Genomic DNA, 23,481 nt, shown 5'->3' with positions numbered 1-23,481 from the left:
ATAAAGAGATTATTTTTAAGAATAAGGGCTTATGCTAATCAATATTTTTAATTTGACCTATGCCTGTCAGATGTCAATATTTTATCAAATAATACAATTTAATGAAATAACTTGCATTAACATGTCACCTACAGTTTTATAAACAAAAATTTTCTATTATTTGAAAATGTCTATTAACTACTAAAAGCCAGTTATAAATATGTTTAAAATATTAAACTCTTAGTGTAACTGAACAAATTAGAACATTCAATAGGTGGATTTAAAATTTAAATTAAATTATTTTTAAATACCTAGATAACTAGATTATCAATAAATTCAAAACAAATTTATTTATATTTGACTTCAGCTGTATCTACTAGTACCTTTATGCCAAATGGATATTAAAAATATAAAAACACAAATTGGAATACATGGGTTTAATATACATGTGTAATTATAGTTTCTTTAATATTTAAAAAAAAATAATATGTAGTGATATATTATATTTTAAAAACAGTAAAATAAAATACAAACTTTGGAAAATGAAAAAAACCACATATTGAAATTTATAGAATAACAAAATGTATCTCTTGTCACTTTAATATTATTTTATTAGGTCAAAAGGTACTCGTTTGACACCCATTACACTCTAAAATACTGCCTACCTCTTCTTTTTTTAAATGTAAACTTAATGATATTTTAACTTTTCACAGTTCAAATCAAATGTCACTACATAGGTTGATTTTGTTTATTTCAAAGAATTGAATGCCATTTATATTTTTGACTTAACGATGTTAACATTGTATACGTACCCACCTATAAATTGTATTATCATATAGGTACACTGTTTACATCAATTTTTATTTAATACACTTAATATATAAGAGAAAATAAGTTTCTAAAACACCAAGTTAGAATCATAAAAATGTATGAAGCGAATTATTTAATAAAGCCAGCCAATTGATTGAGGCCAATTGAATATTGGTTGAGGGATAGGTAGGTCCCATGATTTTAGGGTGAGATTTTTTTCTTTAAACAATAATGACTTCTGTCTTCTATAACAGAGTATAGTAATAAAAACAACGGCCTTTCTAATGCAACGTTTATTATTTTAGATTTTAAATTTATTTAATTTATATGTTTTTTATTTGCTCAGCATTGTGGTAAACTAGCAATTAGGTGAATTGCGTAGCTTATTGGTTACAAGTAGCAAGACCATGGGGATGAGGATTGTTATTAGGATGGTTGAATATAATGTAGGTTCGTTGAAAGTTAAATTGTTTATTTTAAAGTGTTCCTCAGCAAAAATACTCTAAGTCCAAAATGACCAATTATTACACTGGGTGACGTGAAGATGCTTGCATGTGTAATTGGAAATCACGTCTAAAATACAGGTCATTTCAGGTCTGGTTTTATAAGGCCTCCTGCTCTCCTATACCTTCCACCTTGTCCATCGACTTATCCGCTGTCGATACGGAAATACGTAAAGCCATTATTTGTATCCTGCACGACTATTATAGTCGGGTCAAAAGCCATATCGCCGTTTCCAAATACTTCAATATACATGAAACGCCAATTATTTATTAGATATCATGTACTTGCTTATAGTATATAATATGTATATATGTTATATAGTACCCATATCCTGTCATCATATATAATATATATATGATGTGGTTTTTTCGTATTTAAGGTTAAAATGTAAATTCGTACTGAGTTTTAAAATACTACGCCTGAGGGAATGTGAGCGCTTGGTTGACCGTCTCCCCTTTCCTGGATGTGTACCTGTTTGACAATTAGCCCGTGTCATAGGTACTACTTTCATAACCTGTTCAGGTTGACTCCTATAAAAATGCAGCCTCGCTGTCTTGTTTGCTCCCCTATTTCCTACAGAATGTCTTATCGTATTATTATTTACTATACTTTTTAATTAACCAAATCAGTTGATTATTTAATATAGGTACGTTGTGATTAAACGGATATCATCCGTTACAGCATCAAAAACTATGTAAGGTTATTAGCTTTTTTAATTTATTATAACATATTGTATTGTGTTTTTGTTATAATACGTATGTCGCCACTTGAACACAATTTTTCACATACATATTTATCTACATACATATTTTTTTTAATTGATTTTTTATACATAACTCTTAACATCGCTCCACTCAGATTTCACTTACCTACTTTTATAAATATTAAATTTGAATTCTTAGTACTATGGCTTAAAATTTTTTCATTATTCAATAAATAAATAATTTAAATTTTTAAAAGCTCTATAAATGCAATCATTAACATTAGATAAGTAAAATATTGATTCTTTGAATAATAGCTTATTAACTGTTCATATGAGATGAATTATACAAGACAACACTGATATATATATATATAGCAAGTCCATTAAATCGACAATCAAACGAAATAAATTTGATATAATATTTTTACAAGATTAAAGCTTACCTATAAAATATTCTTTACATATTTAAAATATGTATATAATCATTTCACGTCGCTTGGGTAGTAGGAGTGAACGTAAAGAAAAGAAAATAAGTACTTTTCATATATATAATAAATCAATAAAATAAATGTTTATTTTTTTTGGAAGTATAAATTTGTTTTAATATTCATTATTAAATGAATAATATTCTATTGGATTATTTTAATATTCTAATATAACTATTTGTTTAATTCTAGTTTGTATTTTGATTGGTACCTACTATTTTTCTAAAAATATGTCAGAAAATTAAAGTTAAATATACTCATATTTTTTTAAAAAACTTTGATGGTAAAAGCTACAATAAATAATGGTAATAATTATAAAAACAAGAACTAAGGAGATCATAAAAAATTATATTTTTTCGTAGGTTATTTAAATATTGTTATGTTAAAGCTGCATAATCTCATAAACCATAACATTAAAGATATTTTTTAATGTAATTAAAATACTTAAATATTAATATGGTTTGTACTTTTTTAAACATTTCTTAAAATTAATTTAGCTCCTTGATAAAACCAATAAATAATTTGTTCATGTTTCTTAATAATTATTCTACAAACATTTTTTCACTACTCAGCGTTAGTATTTTTTGATTCTTTTTTTACATCCTATACCTTTTCTATTAGGATCGTATCAGATTTAATGGATGAAAAAGTGTATCTCATATCAAGTGCTGAGGAAGGGTCTATATGCATCGTAACACTGATGCTTACCGGTAGAGCTACTCCTAATCTGCACAATGGTATTGTGAATATTGGGGACGAACAACATTATGTGAGTTATTTATTGATTCGTAGAAACAAGACAAATAATATATTGTTCTATAAGATCAAATTATTTTCAGGCTATACCACATTATGGAATATTAGCCAGAAGTGAAGTAGGTCTACTGGTTCATTATGAAGAATCCTCTACACCAGTACAAGTCACACAGATACCTGGTTCTCGGTTAAAAACGCCGTCCTATCCTATTTGGATAACTTGCGCTAAAGGTCATTACGGAATACTCTTCAACACTAATAGGGAATTGTTAAGAAATCATTTAGCTGAACGAAGGTATAGAGCAATACATATTTTAAAATTACCTATACCCATATTTATTGTTTAAAAATATTTCGTTTGGAATTTTACTACACGCTACCCAGACATCAATTTTATGTTTAATAATATTATTATAACATTATAATAACGAATAATATTAGTATAACGTTATTATAATACTATTATAATATTATCATTACAAAATGCTGTCTGGGTATAATATCAATACATAATATTATATACCTATTATATATTTTCATATCAATATATATTTATATTTAACAGCTATATCCATTAATATGAACGCCTATATATATATTATAGATATTATATAAATATACCTACTTGCTATCTACCCATATTATGCAATAATATAAGCTTTTACGCGTGAATTATTATTATTAGTAAACAAACATTGAATACAATTTTGAGTCAACCACGACCTATAGGTACTATTATAATTTATAAAGACAAAATATATACAATAATGTAGAACAATGTTCATTCGATGTACATCTACATTTGTATTGACTTTTCATTTTATCCTTGACTATTTACTGACTATAACATAAAACTCGGTCGTATTAAATAAATAAAATATAACAATAACGTAAAAATATGTCAATTACTAAATACTGTAGGTTTAGCGGTATGAGGTGAATTGTAAAAAAGACGATGACATTAAAAATTTTAGTAGACAAATCGTTATAATATTATGCCATAGACAATGAAACGAATAAATATTTAAACAACTGTTAGATTTTCTATTGTAATTCTATAAATTTTCAATTTGATAAGAAAATATATATATCTGAAGACCTAAGTACAACAGTGATTAAAACATGAAAACACAATTAGATAAAACGGTATTGCAGCTATTTGTAGAATATTTGTTCTTAATATAAACATACCAATAATATTTAAAAAAAAACAAAAATAATTCAATAATAATAAAAAAAAAAATCGTCATTAATATCGTATATTTTTCATATTCTATTATTATATAGTATTAAATTCTATATAAATATATATGATGACGACCACTGAACATTTTTGAATTTTTGAACATTCAAATAACACGCTGTAGGTATATACTATATATACATGTTTTTGTAAACTTTTGTTTTTAACTTTTATCTTAGCTAATTAATAATTAATAATACTAGATATTATCATGACCATATATTAGTGGTTTACAAAAATAATAACCACGATTTAGAATAATGTATGAAGAATGTATTCCATACACATTACATTTTGTAGTGCAAGATTCAATGCAAAACATTGCACATTCGACATTTTTTAGCATTCAAGCATTTGTAATATATTTGACTAAAAACACAGTCAATATTTAACACTTTATAAGCAAATAAATATAAGACAGTCAAAGTGATCCAAAATAATGTGGCCTAATACTTTTTTTTTCAAATTGTTTGTTTCGTTTCATACTAAAATAATGTTATCGCCTATTTATTTACAATTTATAATTTATTATAATTAACTATAACTATTAAGTTATAAGTTAAAATGGATAAAAAACATTATATTAAAAGGGTTAGATAACAAATTTTTTTTTTTGAAAAAAATTATACCTATAAGTATTTTAATTTGGTTTGTAAGTCTTCATTATTTTTTGGATTTTGGGCACTCCATAAAATCTAGAAAATCCAGTGCCTGTGTAATCTACTTGTTTAGATTTTAGAGTAGGTAGAAGGTATACATACTAGCCTCTGCCCACTAGGTCTACTGTTCTCAACCGGTATGTTGCGTAGTTCCGTGATGTGTGTATCTAAAAAACAGTTTAGGTACTTAATACTTTTTTTTTTCGATCTTAATGTTATTTATAATACTTTCACTCTTAAAGTCATAATGATTTAAATGTGTCACCATTTATTTCGATTTATGTTTGGTGTCATTGTGAAAAAAAGGATAAGAACTATTACATGGTCACCTAGTACCTACCTAGTAGTATTTCTTACAGTTAAGTTCAAAGTTAGCTATACTACGAAATGTAAATTAATAATAAAGATTATCTATTAAAACAAATAAATTATTTACGAATAATATTCTTATTGAAAGTAAATTATACAAGTTTATTAATAAAATTTTAGTATGTAAATAATAGTTTTCTATTGATGTTACTTTTATCTTTTCATTCGAATTGATTTAAAACATTTATTATTTGATCACTGGTTAGATGTACCACTGGAGCTTCAATTATTATAATAAAAGGTATTCATATGAGTTTTAATTTAATGATTTTAAAAACAAAATTGGAATTCAGATTTTATTTGGAATACTTATATTTTGAATAAAATTATTTATGTTCCAATAATATTATTTTCATAAATTAATTTTAACAATTTCCCATTATTTTATTATTAAAACTATAAAATAATCTAAAAAAAATATTTTTAATAGGCAGAAACTTGATTGCATTTTTTGTAGGCTAGAATTAAGTATAGAGTAAAGTGGACTACACTCCGATTACTATATGGCCCACGGTTGAACACTTGAACCTAAATACAATTTCAATGAGAGGTAGCGGACTAAGCACCGGAAGCACTTATAAGTTAAAATGAATGTATACAACTTTTTGTACTTTGATTTCAGACCAGATGTGTAAACAATATACTTATCAACTAAATAACCATAAACCTACCAATCTATTGAATTATTAAATGTAGTCTTAGACATAATAGGTACATGAATAATATTGTACAAAGTATTAATTTAAAAATTTTACCATTTATCAATTATATATATTATAAATATTCTGGTATTTGAGTCACACAAAATTAATCTCTTTTAGAGACCATGTTAATAGGTAATAATATGGACAGTCGGTACAAATAAATTTGCTATGCAAATATAATATTTATTAATAACTAGGTAGTATATTAAATATCACGTAATTAAAATGTATGAGTGATATAATAATTTAGTTGAATTAAAGGTTTTTAAAATACCCTACGTATTTTATTGAAAAAACATAGAATATGTTATGTATGCATAAAGTAATAAAATGTCCAAAACAATTAAAAACAAATAAAAATTGTGTGACGATAATGCCGTATACCTACTGAAATACGTGTTGATTAATAAATCGTATTAAGTGCTAATAATGATAAATAAATTAGATTATATTATATTACCTATTATATGTTAAAAAAAGTTGGCAAAAACTTATAAATATATTTCCCAATGCAGTCAATATGAATATAACATACCATAGTTATAAGTCATTAAATGTAGGTCATTTAACACAAAAAACTGTAACAAATTAGATAAAATTTGTATTGTAATCTAAATTATTTCTATTACCTACATTAATCGTACAAATTTGTTCTTGATCAACTTTGTGACAAATTCACAATTGGATTAAATAATTTTTTTATTTTAGCTACTTAAAAATTGATCAAAGAACCTGATTTTTAACGAACTATGAAGATACATTAGAACATCAAATTATGACTGTAAAACTCCAAAATATACAAATAGGAAAAATATACCATAAATCATAAATGTTGGTGATTTTATCAACACCTTAGCTAACAGTATTTTTTAGTTGATTTTAGAAAAAAAATGAATTCGGGAAATATGAAAAAGCATGAATAGAAGATGTAATAAAGACTTCCTTTGCTATAAAGATTTAGTCACGTCTATATTTCAATACTCATCTCACATAATATTATATTATTTACTTTCAGCGATTGTTTTGAGATAATGAATAAATACTCAATAATAAGCAATGTGCTTCTTAAACAGTAAACATAAATTATTTTAAAAAGTCTTGACTTTTTTTTCAAGTTTAAGTTATTATAAAATAACGTATTTTATCTTCATACTGGATTAAGTCTTTATTTTTATAAATGGTCACAAGCATTTTTAATTTCATAATATTCTAAATCAGAATATTTTTTCGATAATTTAAATTTATATGAACAGCACTTTGAACGAGTATTTAATTAATTATACGTGTTTAAAGTTTTGATAGGAAGAGGTACAGCCGTTCGCAGGAGTACACCACAAAATGTTGGTCTATTACTCCATTCATTATAACTTTTATACAGCCATCCTTGTACAGTATTCTTTTTTTCAGTTGCCAAAAAAGTCATGAATATGTGAATTTTTTCCAGTTATTTTATTATATTGATCTAATTATTTTAAACTAACATGATAGGTACTTACATTTCATTAAAATTATATTTTACATCATTATTATGCATTTCGAAATTGTGACTTAGTTTCCACCATCTTACACATTGTACTTTTCTGTAGTAGGTACATTATATCATAGGAATTGTCATGTTCAGCTAAACTTTCAAATGTTGAGCACCCGATACTTGGGAGCATGTAAGGTAATAACGTACAGTTAATGCGATTGTCGGGATGATAATTATTGGCTTTTATATAAAAAAAAACAATTTCATCACGTAAATACTGAACAGATAGCGCCACAAGTAAATTTATATTTTACTGATCAGTTTTCTGGATGTAGGTCGTAGGAGTTCTATTGGTCGTATTGCATCCTATAACTTTTTCCTTAAAATGCATTAAATTTAAATAATAATCGTGAAAACTACATCAAAATCCGTTTATAAATTTATCAAGGAGTGAAGACATATGTACAAAATAAAAGTAAAGTATCTTTATATGTAGTGAGCATTAGGTAAAGATTCAGAAATAGTTTATGTATCATATGTATATTAATATATTAGGTATAGTAGGTACGTATATTATTATATAATAGTGCAGTATACAGAGATTCTTAACTAATTAACTACGATTCGTATGAAATTCAATTTGTATGAATCAAAATTCTCAGAAAAACGTCCTGCTTCGGAATATATAATTAAAAATATATGCTTATTTAAAAAAAGGAAACTTCATAACGATAAAAAATTGTAAAAATTTCATTTTTTCTTAAAAATTATGTTTTACAACTAAGATTACTGAAAAAAAAATTCTAAAAAGCATTAATACGTTGATTAACACACCATGCTATATATATAATATGTTACATGATTAGTAAGCCTTATCCATGTAGGTACCTACTTATTATAATTTATAATGAAATAATGATGAAATATCATCTAATACTTACGAGAGAGTTTTCACTACCATTTTGAGCAAACCAACCAACCATAATTTACTTAATATCTAAATAACGTTTGACATTAATTATTTAACCGATAAGATGTTAAGTAAGTTTTCAAATCGTCTTGGAATAATATGTTACTAGGTATATAATATGTAATTACATATTATGTATTTTATGTGTGGTGTAAATTATAAATACTATTATCTCGACAAACTCTTCGCCAAATCAATATTTTTAATATATTTTATATAATTCACGTTAAAAGTTTTATGTTCTAAAACCCTGAACTCAATAGTTTTTGCCCTGGGACAAAACCTATTATAATTACGCCCACTAACTGGAGTTATTAATACAATTTTATTACACTTTTATTATTATTATTATTATTAAAGTAATATTTGAGTGTAAAAATGAAACTGGAAACTGGAAAATGGAAATCATTATATTATACTTATTATGTAAATAATATGTAATACAACACACGACATTAAATCTATTGAGTTGTACTGCATTTATTCGAAAGAAATAAATAACCGGTCGATATACTCTATAGTGTATAGTGTATATAGGTACATGCATTTCGCATTTGTAGCTTTTTCGAATATTTTCATGACTATTTATTACTTTAAAGTTTTCAGTATTCGATTGTTTACTTAGTACAGCCAATAAACATGTACGTAGAGTATAATATAGTAGACGTTATTATTCAAATAATTTCTACTGATTTTAGGTCATATTGATTTTGTCGAAATTATTATGTTTGATATTATTATGTTTTATTTGTACGTAATTTTTGCAGATTCCCATTGACTCACTATTCGTGTAGCGGTAGCGAAAACCACGCGACGGTGGACACGCGATCGCACCAGGGCGAACAGACACGGATAATGAAGGCCACGGACGATATTAACAACACCACGTCGCTTCTACTTTTGGTCGAGTGTCTTATACACACAAAGTGAATATTATTTTCCTAACACATTAAACTAATACCTATAGTCTATGCCCTAAACCTGCCTATCAACACGTTCTGATGACAGAGGTGGTTCTTGACCAGTCCCAAGTGGGTGGGGGAGAGAGGTTGGTAAAAGTTTGCATATACATATATTTAAGATATACATATTTGTCCGTTGATAGCGGTGGATAGAAATAATTTCATGTGCGTTACATTAAATATACCTATTATATAGTATGAAAGAATTATTATTTAAATGTTTTGTAATTTGAAAACAATTATGGCTATGTATAGTTACATACTTATCATACATGTTTACTACTTATCATCGCATTTACACAAACAAATAGTAGAGTTGGTCTACCCATTTCCCTGTGTACCATAGGTTGAGGAACTCTGCAATAATCAATTAAAAAAATTACGACACACTCACTCATCGGAAAAAAAACATACAATAAAACAATGGTGGAGACCACGGTGTCTCCTGGGGAATGCTAATATTCTGAATACTGATATGTAATGGTAGTTATTATGGCTGCAATTGACAAGTCCCTTTCATAAACCCGTATCACAACTCGTACTAGATTTAGAGATTGGCCTGTAACTCACCAACACCGCGTAAAACCATCACTGCAGATGGCGATTTGTAATTTTATTATATGATATAATTATGTTTCTCTTCGGCAGGTGGGAAGGAGCTTCGGTGCAGTGGACGGGCGTTACAAATGCGGTGAATTAATAAAGCATAATATAGTTACATTATTATAGAGTAGCAGTATACCTATTACCTACAGTTGTTCATTGTCCAACAACAATTATTAAAAATTGGTTGTTGAGTGTGGTTATTGAAATACCAATAATTTAACAGAAAATAGACCATAGTTTATGTATAATACATATTATATATTGTACACCTATATAATATACTAATTATTCATAAAATGTTTTGTGTATTCAATTAAAAAAGAAAAAAATTAATACGATGCATCCTGTAGTATAATAATATATTTTTATTAAAAAATAACAGGTATTAAATCACTTTACGATGCTCTAATTAATTTTTAATTGATCAAAAAAAAAAAAAAAAATACAAAGAAACTAAATTAAATATAGAATACTGAAAGTTGTTGTTTTTGGAACAAGTATGTTGTATGTATAATAATATTATGGTGAATAATGTCTGTGGATTGAGTTTTTTTTATGTATAATATAATATACGACATAATATATTTATTCTAGGTGTATTTTTTTATATACTGGAAATACATATAATATATAAATTGAAAACAAAATAACATTAATTTGGCTGTCTACAGTATTAGGTAAAGTCAACAAATAAAATCAATTATATTGCATTTTAAATAAATTATTCATTAATAATAACGCTGTTAAACCGTCGAAATCCAAATGGTTTCCTTTTAAAACCTGTAAAAAAAATGTAATTATTAAGCACGAGAATTCCTAAATCCATAGGTACCTATGAAATAAATCGCGAATTTGTATTGTTTATAAAGAAAACCAAAAAAGGTAGAGAAAATAAATAAGGTGATCCCATTTAGACGCTTGGATTTAGAAGTTCATATTTATACAGATATTTTTAAAATTCTATTAGCCACGGTTATATTTAAAAATGTATTTAAATGAGTTAAATAATACAATGAAAAACTTAGTAGCATACTTCAATAAGTCTGTTTAAAAAAAAGTTAAAATAATAACTCGATGTGTGGATGTATCATTATATACGAAATACGTTGTACCTCCGTGGTACTTCGATAAAAGGAAACAGTGACCGCTTTCCTAAGTTCTTCAGTATCTGGTGATTTTGCGACAGCACTTTCTGATTCTCATCTACGTGTCGCCGCGCCACCTCATACATTAATTTTTGTCGGAGGACATCCAGCGAGTTGACGATGGACAAACTAGGACGACTTCTCGGTGACTCACCTTGCATTGCACCGTTCCTCTTTTCGATCGAAGCCATGTCAAAAAAGTTTTTCTATAAAAAAAAAAACCAAAAACCAAAAATATTAACGTATTGTATCGTTAAATTTCATATCAAATTAATTATTGACTAGCTGGTAATGAACTGTAAAATATTATAATATAATATTTTACAGTTAATATTAAGTATAATATTATTATATTTAATGTTTTTTTTTCGTCAAAACGTTTTATATAACGAAACTTTTTTATATTATACATTTATATTGAATGTGACCGTCGTACGAAATATATAAGCAAGATGAAATAAACATAGTTGTGCGTCGATTGAAACCTTTTTTTGTTTATTCGTTTGGGTTAAGGTAAATCCGTATTACGTCTATTGTTTTTATCAAAACTACGACGTAAGATTAAGTTATCTCAGCCGGACAATGTCTGAAAAATAACTCTTTTCAAGGCACAAAATCCTCTGAATTTAAAACTAAATCGAAAATATTAACGGAATAACAAGTAGGAAAAATTTGGATCAATAATAATATTGTACCTACAAATTCTTCTACTGACTACTAAATGTCTGAATAATAATTTTCTTAATTTTTGTAAAATCCTTTGGGCGTTCATAATTATAATGATTTTTTTTGGAATTTTTTTTTTGGTATTAAAATAGTTTTTATTTAATCTGTTATCAATTATTGATAAATAATGATTTTATGAAGAACATTTTTTATTTTAATTAAATGGAAGATAAAAATAATTTATTACGTACTAGTTATAATATAAACACGTGTCTTATGCAATATCGTGTATTAACACAATAATATTATCATCAATAATGTACAACTGTGCACGTGTACAAGTTGGCCAAATCACGTAGAATCAGTGGTAAATGACAATAACTACATTAAATAATTTTATATGCAAAATTAAAAATAGTTACATTCAAATATAAGTATATTATGACTGAATGTATTATTTATCCATTAACAATGAATTAATACTTTTGACTTTTGGATATAACTTTGGAAATTTGTACCATCATAATTATAATTTATAATATAAAATACTAGCTGATTCTGTACGGCGTTAACCAATGGCAACCCTATACAAACAAAACAAAATAATCGTTTTTCGTGAGCCAATAAAATATGAAATAACAAAATACCCCCGTCTGAGCTCCTTTTGATAAAAAAATTACAAATTTCTAAAAATTTCTCAAGGCTATAAGTATCTCAAAAAGAGTCAAAGTATTATGAAAATGTTACCATTTATGTGAAATGCTAATATAAATATTTGGTGAAAATGTCAATGGTCTACGGTTATTAATTTTTGAGTAACACCAAAATAATAAAATCTATTTTCTCAAAAATCGGTTTTGCGTAAAAATTATCACTTTTCTTTCATTTTTGCTCTGTTTTTCTCAACGCTTTCTTAAACTACTTGAAATTTTCGATTTTACCTCTTAAAAGTACTAACTATAGGTTCACTTTTCTATTAGAAAAGATGCTGATCTCAAAAATTAAAGCATGCTTACTATCCAAAATGTTGCTAACAATTTGTTGATTTGTGTCCCAATTTAGGAGACACTCCCCTCTCTCCCTGAGACACTACTAATCAGCCGATTTTCTATCGTATTTAGCAGCCACAATTCTATTAGCTAAAAAAAATTGCAAGGAAGCTAAAATGGGTGAGGTCAAACCGTCGGTAGCTCCTAGACTATATAGGATTACACGTCATGTAGGATTTCAGAACCTGATGTGCGATAGATTTAGCAGTGTATTTCTTATACACACACACACACCTATAAATTTAGAACTCGTGGTTCACATTCAAATATTTCATGTTCATATTTTTATCAATATATTTTTATTATTGTCTTATAATATTATATAAAACAATTATTAGAGTATAGGTACCTATTTAAAACACACGCTTTAATGCGTGCAAGCATTAAATGAGAAATAATATCGCTTCCAGCTGCCTACTATGTTCTTTGTTATTACAATGGATTCTAACTGTTTTAAACAGTTAATATAGTTAACGCAATTATCACAAATGTATAAATAATAAAATATATGAGAAAAAATGAGATAGGTATGTAAGTATCTATTTACCAGTGTGGCCAAAAATCTAGTATTTCAGTTTTATCACATGCCTTATTTCAAGCTTCAAACACTATGTTATACGACATAATATAATCAAGTCGAGGACTTTAGTTTTGACGGACGATAATTTAAAGATTAATATTCAGCCCAATGTGCATGAGTTGCGTGTATTTGTATATATGTAGGTACTGTTGTACTAGCAGTTTAAACACGTTATTGAACACGGGCCAAATGCATTTTAACCCCCCAGAGTTTTAAAGTGTTTTAAAATTAATATTTTTAGTTTATTTTGTTACAATATAAAATATTACACTGTCTAGTCCTGCTCGCTTGTAAATCACTAAAATAAAATTTGAGTTTCATTTTAAACTATACAATATAATATTATTAATATTAATATTAAATAATATATAGTTATGATTGCGGCGTAGCGTATACAATATTTTATCTCGACCGTGAATACTGAATATACGTTCTAAATAAAAAGGGGTGCATTGTGTACGTCATAGTATACCGAGTATTTCGAATGGAAATGTACTAAACAACGAAAACATTGTACATACCGTAACCTACCTATCGAATTCCAATGAGCTGACGATTTGTCGTCCGGTTATTGTATATAATACATGAACACCGTACATCGCGTGTACCCAAGTCAAAGAGATATTTTTGCCGCGTGTTTATATTGCTATTGTTCGACACGTTTAGAACAAAGGGTTCATCTATATATATATATATATATGACGTCGTATTATATTATATATAGTGTTTTGTCGATTTTCCGTTTTTATTTTTTTTTGTTCCGGGACTTTAATGTATATATATAAGTACAATACTTAGATAAAAGTATATAGGTACTGCGGGCTATGGAGACATATATATATATATATAATTGTCAGTTATACTACAACTGTGCTATAACGGCAGCACTACATCTACCATATCCTTTACACGGTCGCAAAGAAGTTTGCAAACCCATTCTTCTCCGAAAGCAATTATTATAGTTCTCGCGTTGCTCTCTCATATATTTAAGACGCCCCCGCACACCAGTTTTACTGTGGTCTTGCTCGAATTGCCGACGTAAACTACCGAGGACATTCGTCTTAAATCTCAATCCCGCGGTCGCAGTTCCGGTGAACAGCGGGTAAAGTCACAGTTTTATATATCCCGAGAGCCTAACGCGGCTGCTGCACAATGTACTATATTATAATGGGTGTAAGGTACATATACTTACCGTTTATTATTCCAGGCAGATCGTTATTGGATACACGTGTGTGTGTGTGTGTGTGTGTGTGTGTGTCTAATTTATTATATAGTGACTTTTAGTACGCGTAATAATCGCATTCGGAGAGATAATATAATTTGTAGGTACACCGAAAAAACGCGCGTTTACGCATGGTCTAATCGTATAAGTTGTACAACTTAACCTAACCCGACGACTTTATATTGTGAATAATATATTATTATGATATTATATATTATAGTGTGACAGCCGACAGGTACCTGCATTATGATATTATAATGTATGCATATTTGGGTCAACTTAGGTAAACGAACAATGACGATATTGTGATACCTATGCGTTTCGGAAAGGTCGTAAAATATTTTAGTATTTCACCACTATTTATCCAGGGGTTTTCTTTTATAAAAATTCCACGGAAGCAAGCCCGGGTTAAGTGAGGCCATAGCCCCAGAACCTCAAAACTTAAATTTTTTTAGTGCCTCGGATTTTACTATAGATTTTTTTTATAGCAGCCATTAACCAATAATTTACAGCTGGTACTTATTGATTTATGCATATTAAATTCATAGTCTAATAAAACAATTCTTCATAATTATTCTTTCCGCGTGTATAAAGACTTCAAACAAAGAACTATTACCTATTATCGGTATAATTTATAGATCAATAAAAATCTATTTTTATACACATTTATAACGGATTGTTCATACCTGTGGTATCACGCCATCATATAGTAGACCGTCACGCGTCGTTTGTCAATTTAAACACGCTTTAACGCTAAGGCATACAAGAAAATTATTGATCTACACTAATGATAGTTTTATCTAAAAAAGGGGTTTTGCAGATAATCAACAACAATTAAATTATTAGTAAATTTTCAAATGTAAAAGTAAGAAAAAAAATCGTATAATATAAATATATAATGCACTGTTTACGCATAAAATCCAATAATAATAAATAAACCCTTTTAGCCTTATTTTTTAAAGTGCTGCCTTATCTTGGACCCAGAACCTCATAAAGATTTAATCCGGATTCGAGCAGAAAAACAGAAAACACAATTTATGTTAGAATAGATCGTAACATTTTCACCAAAAATGTAATTTAATATAACACCTATTAATAGTAATGTTTTTTAGAATTAATTTTTTTTACATTAATGTACCGAAATATTATAAACTTATACACAAAGAGCAATTCGGGATATTATTGTTTATCACAAAGAATACTAATATTAATGAAGTTACGATTTAAGAGTAATTTTACGTCGATCAACGACAGAAATACGTGTGGCTCAACTATATTATGTTATCACAGTCAGTTTAAATGGAAGTTATTGAATTCAACTGTTCAACGTTAATTAATTGAAGTGACAGTAGAAACCAATAGAATTAGTTGAATAAAGAGCCCTGGATAGTTTTAATTAAAAAAGCATAGCGTATATATAAGTCGATTTGTATTTATCTGTGCGTCTGGCTCTACAGTTTACACTGACAATGGGTTTTATTTTGAATGTACCTATACTACCTACCGATCTAAGATTTTTTTTATTTGTATAAAATCACTGGAAAAATGTATTTTAATCCAAATCAAATATTGTTATTTATTCAAAAAGGAAATAACAAAGACGTAGACACGTAGTTATATTTGTATAATAATGGTCCATTGCAGAAAATGTACGTACCTATAACTTTAGAACGTTAAAGAACCATATTTTATTCTTAAGCAATCAAGTGCTCATATGTAATTTAAAGTTCAAACAACAATTATATTTATTTTTAATATGAAGAAAACGTAGATACTAATTTGGAGTTATTCCTATTTATTAACCCTATGCATAATTAAAAAACATAATACAATTTTATATATTATAGACGGACCTACATAATATATTGGTGTTTAATAAATTGTATTGTAACTAAGTTAATTTGTTTTGCTTCTTTAGTATTGTCGTAAAATTAATTTGTTTTTAAGAGTTACCTACCTATATAATTGGATGGACCCCCGAGCATAAAAGTTTTTTCATGTACATTCATTTAACTACCTCCATGGGCTACATGTTACGCGTTAATTTGCCGTTTGTGTAAAGCTGTCTACACGATTAAATTATGTATTCATTAAATGGCAATGAACCATAGAAGGATGGGAAATATTTAAGAAAGTTTAATGTGAATTGTGATTATCATATAATATAATTCTGAATTATAACTTGGGTTATTAACACATTTTTCATTTCAAAAACAATTTAAATATGATATATTTTGTTATCTTACACATTATTTTTTTTTCAATGATTAAATATGCGATTGGTTGAAATCGAATACTATGTAGGAATACCAATGATAAAATAGATAGGTATTATCACAGTTGTAATCGTTTTTATCAGTATACGCATCTCCTTCACCTCCGCCTCATGTTGTAGTTCTCTATTTCTGATTGGTTGACTTTAGTCTATGTTATATATGTATATTGTATGTATAATATGATTGACAGCCTATAAGACATGGGGAATTATGATTTATGTGAAGTAAAAGCGGAGGATATGTATCAAAAAACTGTGATGATACCTGTCTATTTTTTCATGGATATACCAAACCTACCTAATGAACTATTTTAATATGTTTTAATTGAATAATAATGATTCTAGTTTTTTTTATACTCAAGTAAACTTTTTCTACAATTTAAGACACGTCTTCATTGTTATAGAAATACGTTATATTTTAATAGACTTATATTAATTCCAATGGGATACGAAGTGCCAATATTTATAACAATTAAATCTGAAAATCAGAATTACCTAACTCTGAAGTGTATTTCAAACAAACTCTACTACACCAGTGTTGTTAGATAAACCTTTTGTTGTCACTTAGAGACAAACTTTGTTCCTTTGAGGATACATTGAAGTAAGTAAACTTGTCGTTTTTTTTCATACATCTAATATGACCAGGCTTAAGAAACTTACATGTTGAAACCGCATAAGACTTAGTAAATGTGGCAAGCGTACCCATTTCGAAGTGTTGTTTTTAAGTCGGATAACTTTTCTCATTGGATTATCATCGAATGTACTTCACAATAGATTCCGTTCGTTTTACGCAGTACGCAATAAATAAGATAAGAGCAAAAGCTCTATAGATTTTTCTAAGAAAAAAAAAATAGTATTGGTAGTTGATCCTACTAATGATCTATACCTAAATGGTTTCGTATTATCAACACGTCAAAATAAATGAAACACAACGGCAGATTTACAAAGATTATAGGTACCCGTGTTAAAAAAAAATTTGCGTTACCTCGGTAGAAAACTAACTCGCTAAGTTAATAATATTAGGTATATATTATATTCTTCTGGACATTATGGATTCCTATTTCCTATGCATTATTACGTAGACGTATATTATATTATTATTTATCACGCAAACTAAGAATCCCGAATTTCTAATGATTTCTACTGCTGTCGGTGGTTTGACAGAAATAATATTTAAAACAACTACACGTTATGAAATACGAAAATGGACTTACGTCGAGAAGCTCCAAGTCCTGAATTCTGGGCTCATAGTAACGGGTGTTTTGAACCACCGGGTCATAGATAACGGCGCTGTCGCAGCACCACGTGACCGCAACCAAAATCCAGGCGATCGTCAAAATCCTCATTGTGTGATTACGAATTTCGTCTGTAACGCTGACGATGATTTCTGCAAAACAAGCAAAGCAAAACATTCGTCTTAGAGCGATACACATAATATTACAATATGTGTTGGAGAGCTACTGCCATGTATATTTAGCAGTAATTTTTTGCTAGCGAGCTGCGCATTGATAATATTAAATTACAATTTCGAGAGTTTCCGTCGACCGTTGTTGCCTTTTCTCCACGGACTCTGCGATGTATTGTATTTATTGCGTCAAAGTGTACGTGTTATTTTTAAATTTTTTTTTTGTGTGAATAATTGTTGTCTCAGACGCCCAGTTTTTCACGAAACCCCGGGCGACGCTATTTAATTTCCAACACTAGTAACATGATCGTTACACCGTTTGAGGACAAGTAGTCCGCTACGATGACCGACGGTCTCATGATATTGTGTTGATGAAACCGCACCGGTTAGTTAATACAACGATGTATATACTTAAAACAAACGACAATTATTAATTTGGTTTTCAAAAATCGTGTACTAGTCGAGACGACATCCACCGACAACCGCACGACTAGAGTGAATGATACATTGACTATTATACATGATCCGTTATATGAATATATAAACTCGTCCGACCTTTGTGTTAACTCCCACAACCTTAATTTAGACATTATTATCGGGAAATGGCCTATTATTGTTTTCATATTTGTATATCTAATCGTTTTAATTCCCTGGGCACATTACATATTACAAAATATAATATACTAAAAAGTAAAAACACAGATTGTGATAATATTATACTCTATTATTCACAATAACGGACTAATGGACAATGACCCTTATTTAAACAGACCTATTAATAGTAACGTAAAAATAATGTATGAATATAGTAATAACTAATAAAACCAATGGAAGATTTACCAACGTATCAATATAATATTATTATTAACATACCTATAGGGTTTTGACAATTTCGTATTAGATATTTAAATCGAAAAAATGCAAAAAAAAATTAAAACCATTAATTAGTGTGGTATAGTAATAGTATTTTAATCAAATAGCCTAGTTGTTTGGATCCAGAAATTAACGATAATTAATTTACTAAAATAAAATGTTGGGCTTACATAGCAATGTGTACAATGTGTAATTATACACACTGCAGTGTCTCACAACTTCGTCAGATTAGACTAGGGTCTAGGGGGGTTAACTTAGGTTGAAATATTCCAATTTCCATCATTGCTTATACTATAACTTTCTACACATAATTATATTTTCTAAATATTAAGACTAATTTAAAGGAATTTATTAACTAGCATTCTATAATAGACCATAGTAGATATTACTTACTTATACTATTATTTTTTTTGGCAAAAATAATATCAACCTTTACCATACAACAATCTCATTGAAATAGTACCATAGGATCTTTGTATACCTACAGTAAATAATAACTTTCCATTGAACTAAAATTTTAAAACAACCATTATAGAAGGTGGCAATAGATCTTAAGAACAGCCTTTTAAATTTTGTTTACACATTATATTATAATAATTAACATTAATTATACTATCGTTAGTAATTTCTTAATTTGTTATAGGTTGATCAAATTGTTTATATAAAAATCGCATATACTTATTGAAAAAACCAACACATTCGAATCTTTTGGAACAATTTTTTTTTTAAATAAAGTAATAGTTACTCAGAATTCTTAATTTATTGATTTAATGCCACCGACCGGGTTAATAATTATATTTGATTTTTTTTTTTCATTTCTTGGTCTATTTTGAACACTGGCTGAGAATTGAATGGTATAGGTAATCAAACCACCTCTTAAACCAACTTTGACAGTAAACACGGTGATTAATCGTGCCACCTCACTCCCTGTCTACGTATAACTAGTGAAAATAATTGAAAGTTTATTATTAACAATACAAAACAAAGGGAAACGTCGAATCATCGATAATGCGCTTAGTTTCTAAAGCTTAACTTGGAGCAAAGAGAACATAAGCTGCTATTGAAGAAACCTAAAGCATATAATTTTATCTAACAAAGACAAAAGTAAAAAATGCTTAAAACTTGTATTTGACACGAATTTAAATTGTCGACATTAAAACACTTCTGGATGAATAATAAAGACTTACGATCATTATTATATTCAATAACGTTTAATAATGTTAATAATATCATTGTCAAACCATATAGGAAAAATTTAAAAAAACCGTTGTTAGGTACATACCTATATGTACCTACATATTACACACATTGACGTTAAACTACGTAACAATGATGAACATGTGACAAAACATATTAGGTAGGTATTGCGTACCAGCGTACCTCCGTCTACATAGTTTTCCCGTAGTGCCGTTGTAGGAATTGTAGGAATTCCGACGGAACTCGGAATATCAAATAACCCCTTAAAATGTTTGTTTTGTTTTGATGTACTTACACTGAACTAGTTCACGTACAATGTATATGGTATGAAAATTATTCACACTACAATAAAGTATTTAAATGTTCTAAAGTTTGTAAAAGGCAGTTTGAAGAATGTGCCAGGCATTTATTTTAATCATCTTCTGTATTATAGTTTGTTGACATTTAAAATAAGTTCCTGAAAAAAAAAGAAAACTCGCGTATATCTCTCACAAGTATTTTTAAAAAAAATACCCATTGCAGAAATTGACATATCATTATAAGCACCTCTATTGAATATTACATTTGAAAAGTTTTATTGCATTTTTTAAAGTTGTTGTGACATGTACACATTGTACACAAAGCATATTCACCTAAATGATCAAAATATCTTATTGAATATTTCTATATCTATTGGGACGTAGAAACAATGGTGTACATTTTCCATATTAATTTTACATTTATACCTACATTATATTTTTAGCCTAAACATGTTTCTAATCATTTCAGTAGGTATTTCACGATAATTTGAAAAATTACTTTAACAACATCCGTAACGAAAACAGTAAGAGTAATATTAATAGTTCAATGGTTGTATAGGTTATAACTAATTGCTTTGAATGTTTCTTTTAAATTAATATTGAATAACGAAAAATTAGTTCTTCTTTAATTTAATAAATATGGATAAATGTCTAATGTAGCTATACCTATACATTAATTATGTTAGCGATTTCATTATTTATTTTAAAATATACTAACCTACAGAATATCATTTTTTTCCCATTTTTTTTTTTTTTACTTGATGGCCTCCAAATAATAAACGTTAAACGTATTAATAATTGCTATCATCGATGGTTATTCTATTTCTATATAATATTAAAATATTTTTTTATATGTACTGAATGATATTATTGTGTAATATGTTTCAATAAAACAATTAATTTTATTAATTTTTATTGAGTTTAATTCCAAAGTATTATATTTTGTTAAACACTTACACCTAAAAATTAATGCAAATATGTATCTAATTTGAAACATATTATCACGAGAATAAACCTATGAATAATTAAATTTGTTCTCTTTAAAACGATTAAAACTTTTTTTTAGTACATACCTATATAAAATATAATCATTATAGCTGTTTCTAATAATCCTATTATAGTTTTAAAATATTTGATGCAACTTGGTTTAAAGATAGTTTTTTCTTTTTTTTATTTATAACAATAAAACTGTATAAAATTAATATACTATCAAGTATTAAGATATATATATATATTTAAGACAAATTGCTGTTAATCAAAGTTTTAAAAAATAAGAACATCATATTATTATATTTGTGTAATAGCAAAGCCAGCATTATTTCGTTGCCCGCAATACTTCGAGCATAGCAGTGAATCATGAATGGATTTGTGTATTAATTTTTTCTAAAAGGTATTATGTATTATGTATAAAACAGTAATACTATGTAGATACTTTTTATACTTGTTAAAGCAATTTTAGTGGTCAATGCACAGATAATATCCTATTAAAATGTAGACATAATCTAAGCTTCACATATAACCGACTATCACGTATTTTTATAATCGTTTTGGCATACAAAGATTTTAAATCCAATTTTTATAAACATGTTTTTATTTTAATCGGGTTAATACACGATTTTAGAACCTTATGTGTAGCATATTATGTTACCTAAGTACATTTTTATTCATTTATCTGAACTTTTCAAACATTGATCATTTGTGTTTTTACTTTACATTACCTAGGTACATACTTTATATTAACAGACTATATTGACATATTTTACTTTGCAAAAACAAAGAAGGATGTAAATTGAATTTTAACAGATAGGTACTGTGAATAGTTCTTACAGAGCTCATGTTTGTTTATAAAATTTGAAGTTAATGTATAAAGTGGCATTTGAAAAATTAATTTTCGTAAAAATCATAATTAACTCAAAATTTCAACGATTAATTAGGAAATACTGTCAATTACAATATTTTTACGTAGTTTTACATTTTGAGTACTTTATGCTAGCGCTCATTATTGGTCTTACAATGTTGTGATTGTTTTTTTTTTTTTGTCATCGCCTTTTGGATCAGTAAAATCTTAGATATAATGTAGTTATAATCATAGGCGAAACTACGGGTCAGGCCAGTCAGGCCATGGCCTGACCTAATACTGATTACTGAGTACTGACTAAAAATGTGTATACATTATATATTATTTTAATAATTATTTAGGCATTATAAATAATACATTTATATCTACGTAAATTGTTAACATTTCTTAAATTAAATTGTATACACTACACAATGAACATAATAATAAAATTTTTTTTGAAAATATGGAGTCATAATATAGTCTATTCTATGTAGGTACTTGAATAATCGGTTTGATCAGTTATTGTTTAATTCACGTTTATTTTTTTACTATAGCAAGTATAATAATTAATTTTACGTAACAAATCATCAGTCAGTAATGTTTGTTACGTGGTGAAAATACACCCGAAAATATACTCGTAGAAAATTATTGTCGATTAGACGTACTTCAATATTTTCATATTATTTCTTTTATTATAAATTTATATTTT

General features: G+C 27.5%; 2 protein-coding genes across 6 annotated transcripts in view; one reads left to right on the top strand and one right to left on the bottom strand.

The window, feature by feature from the left end:
- Positions 1 to 10,664, top strand: part of LOC100161226 (inactive ubiquitin carboxyl-terminal hydrolase MINDY-4B) — a 48,010-nt gene extending 37,346 nt beyond the window's left edge. For all 3 annotated transcript variants that reach the window (XM_029488192.1, XM_016804656.2, XM_029488193.1), the window contains exons 7-10: positions 3,103 to 3,250; positions 3,321 to 3,532; positions 9,421 to 9,579; positions 10,264 to 10,664. In XM_029488192.1, the coding sequence (XP_029344052.1) occupies positions 3,103 to 3,250; positions 3,321 to 3,532; positions 9,421 to 9,579; positions 10,264 to 10,315 (571 nt within the window). In that variant the 3' untranslated portion in view covers positions 10,316 to 10,664. The remainder of the gene's footprint in view (positions 1 to 3,102; positions 3,251 to 3,320; positions 3,533 to 9,420; positions 9,580 to 10,263) is intronic.
- Positions 10,564 to 23,481, bottom strand: part of LOC100571276 — a 43,684-nt gene continuing 30,766 nt past the window's right edge. Inside the window, exons 2-4 of one of the 3 annotated variants that reach the window (XM_008185231.3) lie at positions 18,373 to 18,545; positions 11,334 to 11,572; positions 10,564 to 11,001 (exon numbers count right to left, since the gene is read on the bottom strand). In XM_008185231.3, the coding sequence (XP_008183453.1) occupies positions 10,995 to 11,001; positions 11,334 to 11,572; positions 18,373 to 18,504 (378 nt within the window). In that variant the 5' untranslated portion in view covers positions 18,505 to 18,545 and the 3' untranslated portion in view covers positions 10,564 to 10,994. Of the gene's footprint in view, positions 11,573 to 18,372; positions 18,546 to 18,681; positions 19,062 to 23,481 lie in introns of those variants that run through there. The other 2 variants (XM_008185230.3, XM_008185229.3) reach the window with 2 other exon arrangements.

The sequence above is a fragment of the Acyrthosiphon pisum genome, chromosome A1, assembly GCF_005508785.2.
Source record: "Acyrthosiphon pisum isolate AL4f chromosome A1, pea_aphid_22Mar2018_4r6ur, whole genome shotgun sequence".
NCBI classification, from domain to species: Eukaryota; Metazoa; Arthropoda; class Insecta; order Hemiptera; family Aphididae; genus Acyrthosiphon; species Acyrthosiphon pisum.
This window is presented reverse-complemented; position numbering and strand designations above follow the sequence as displayed.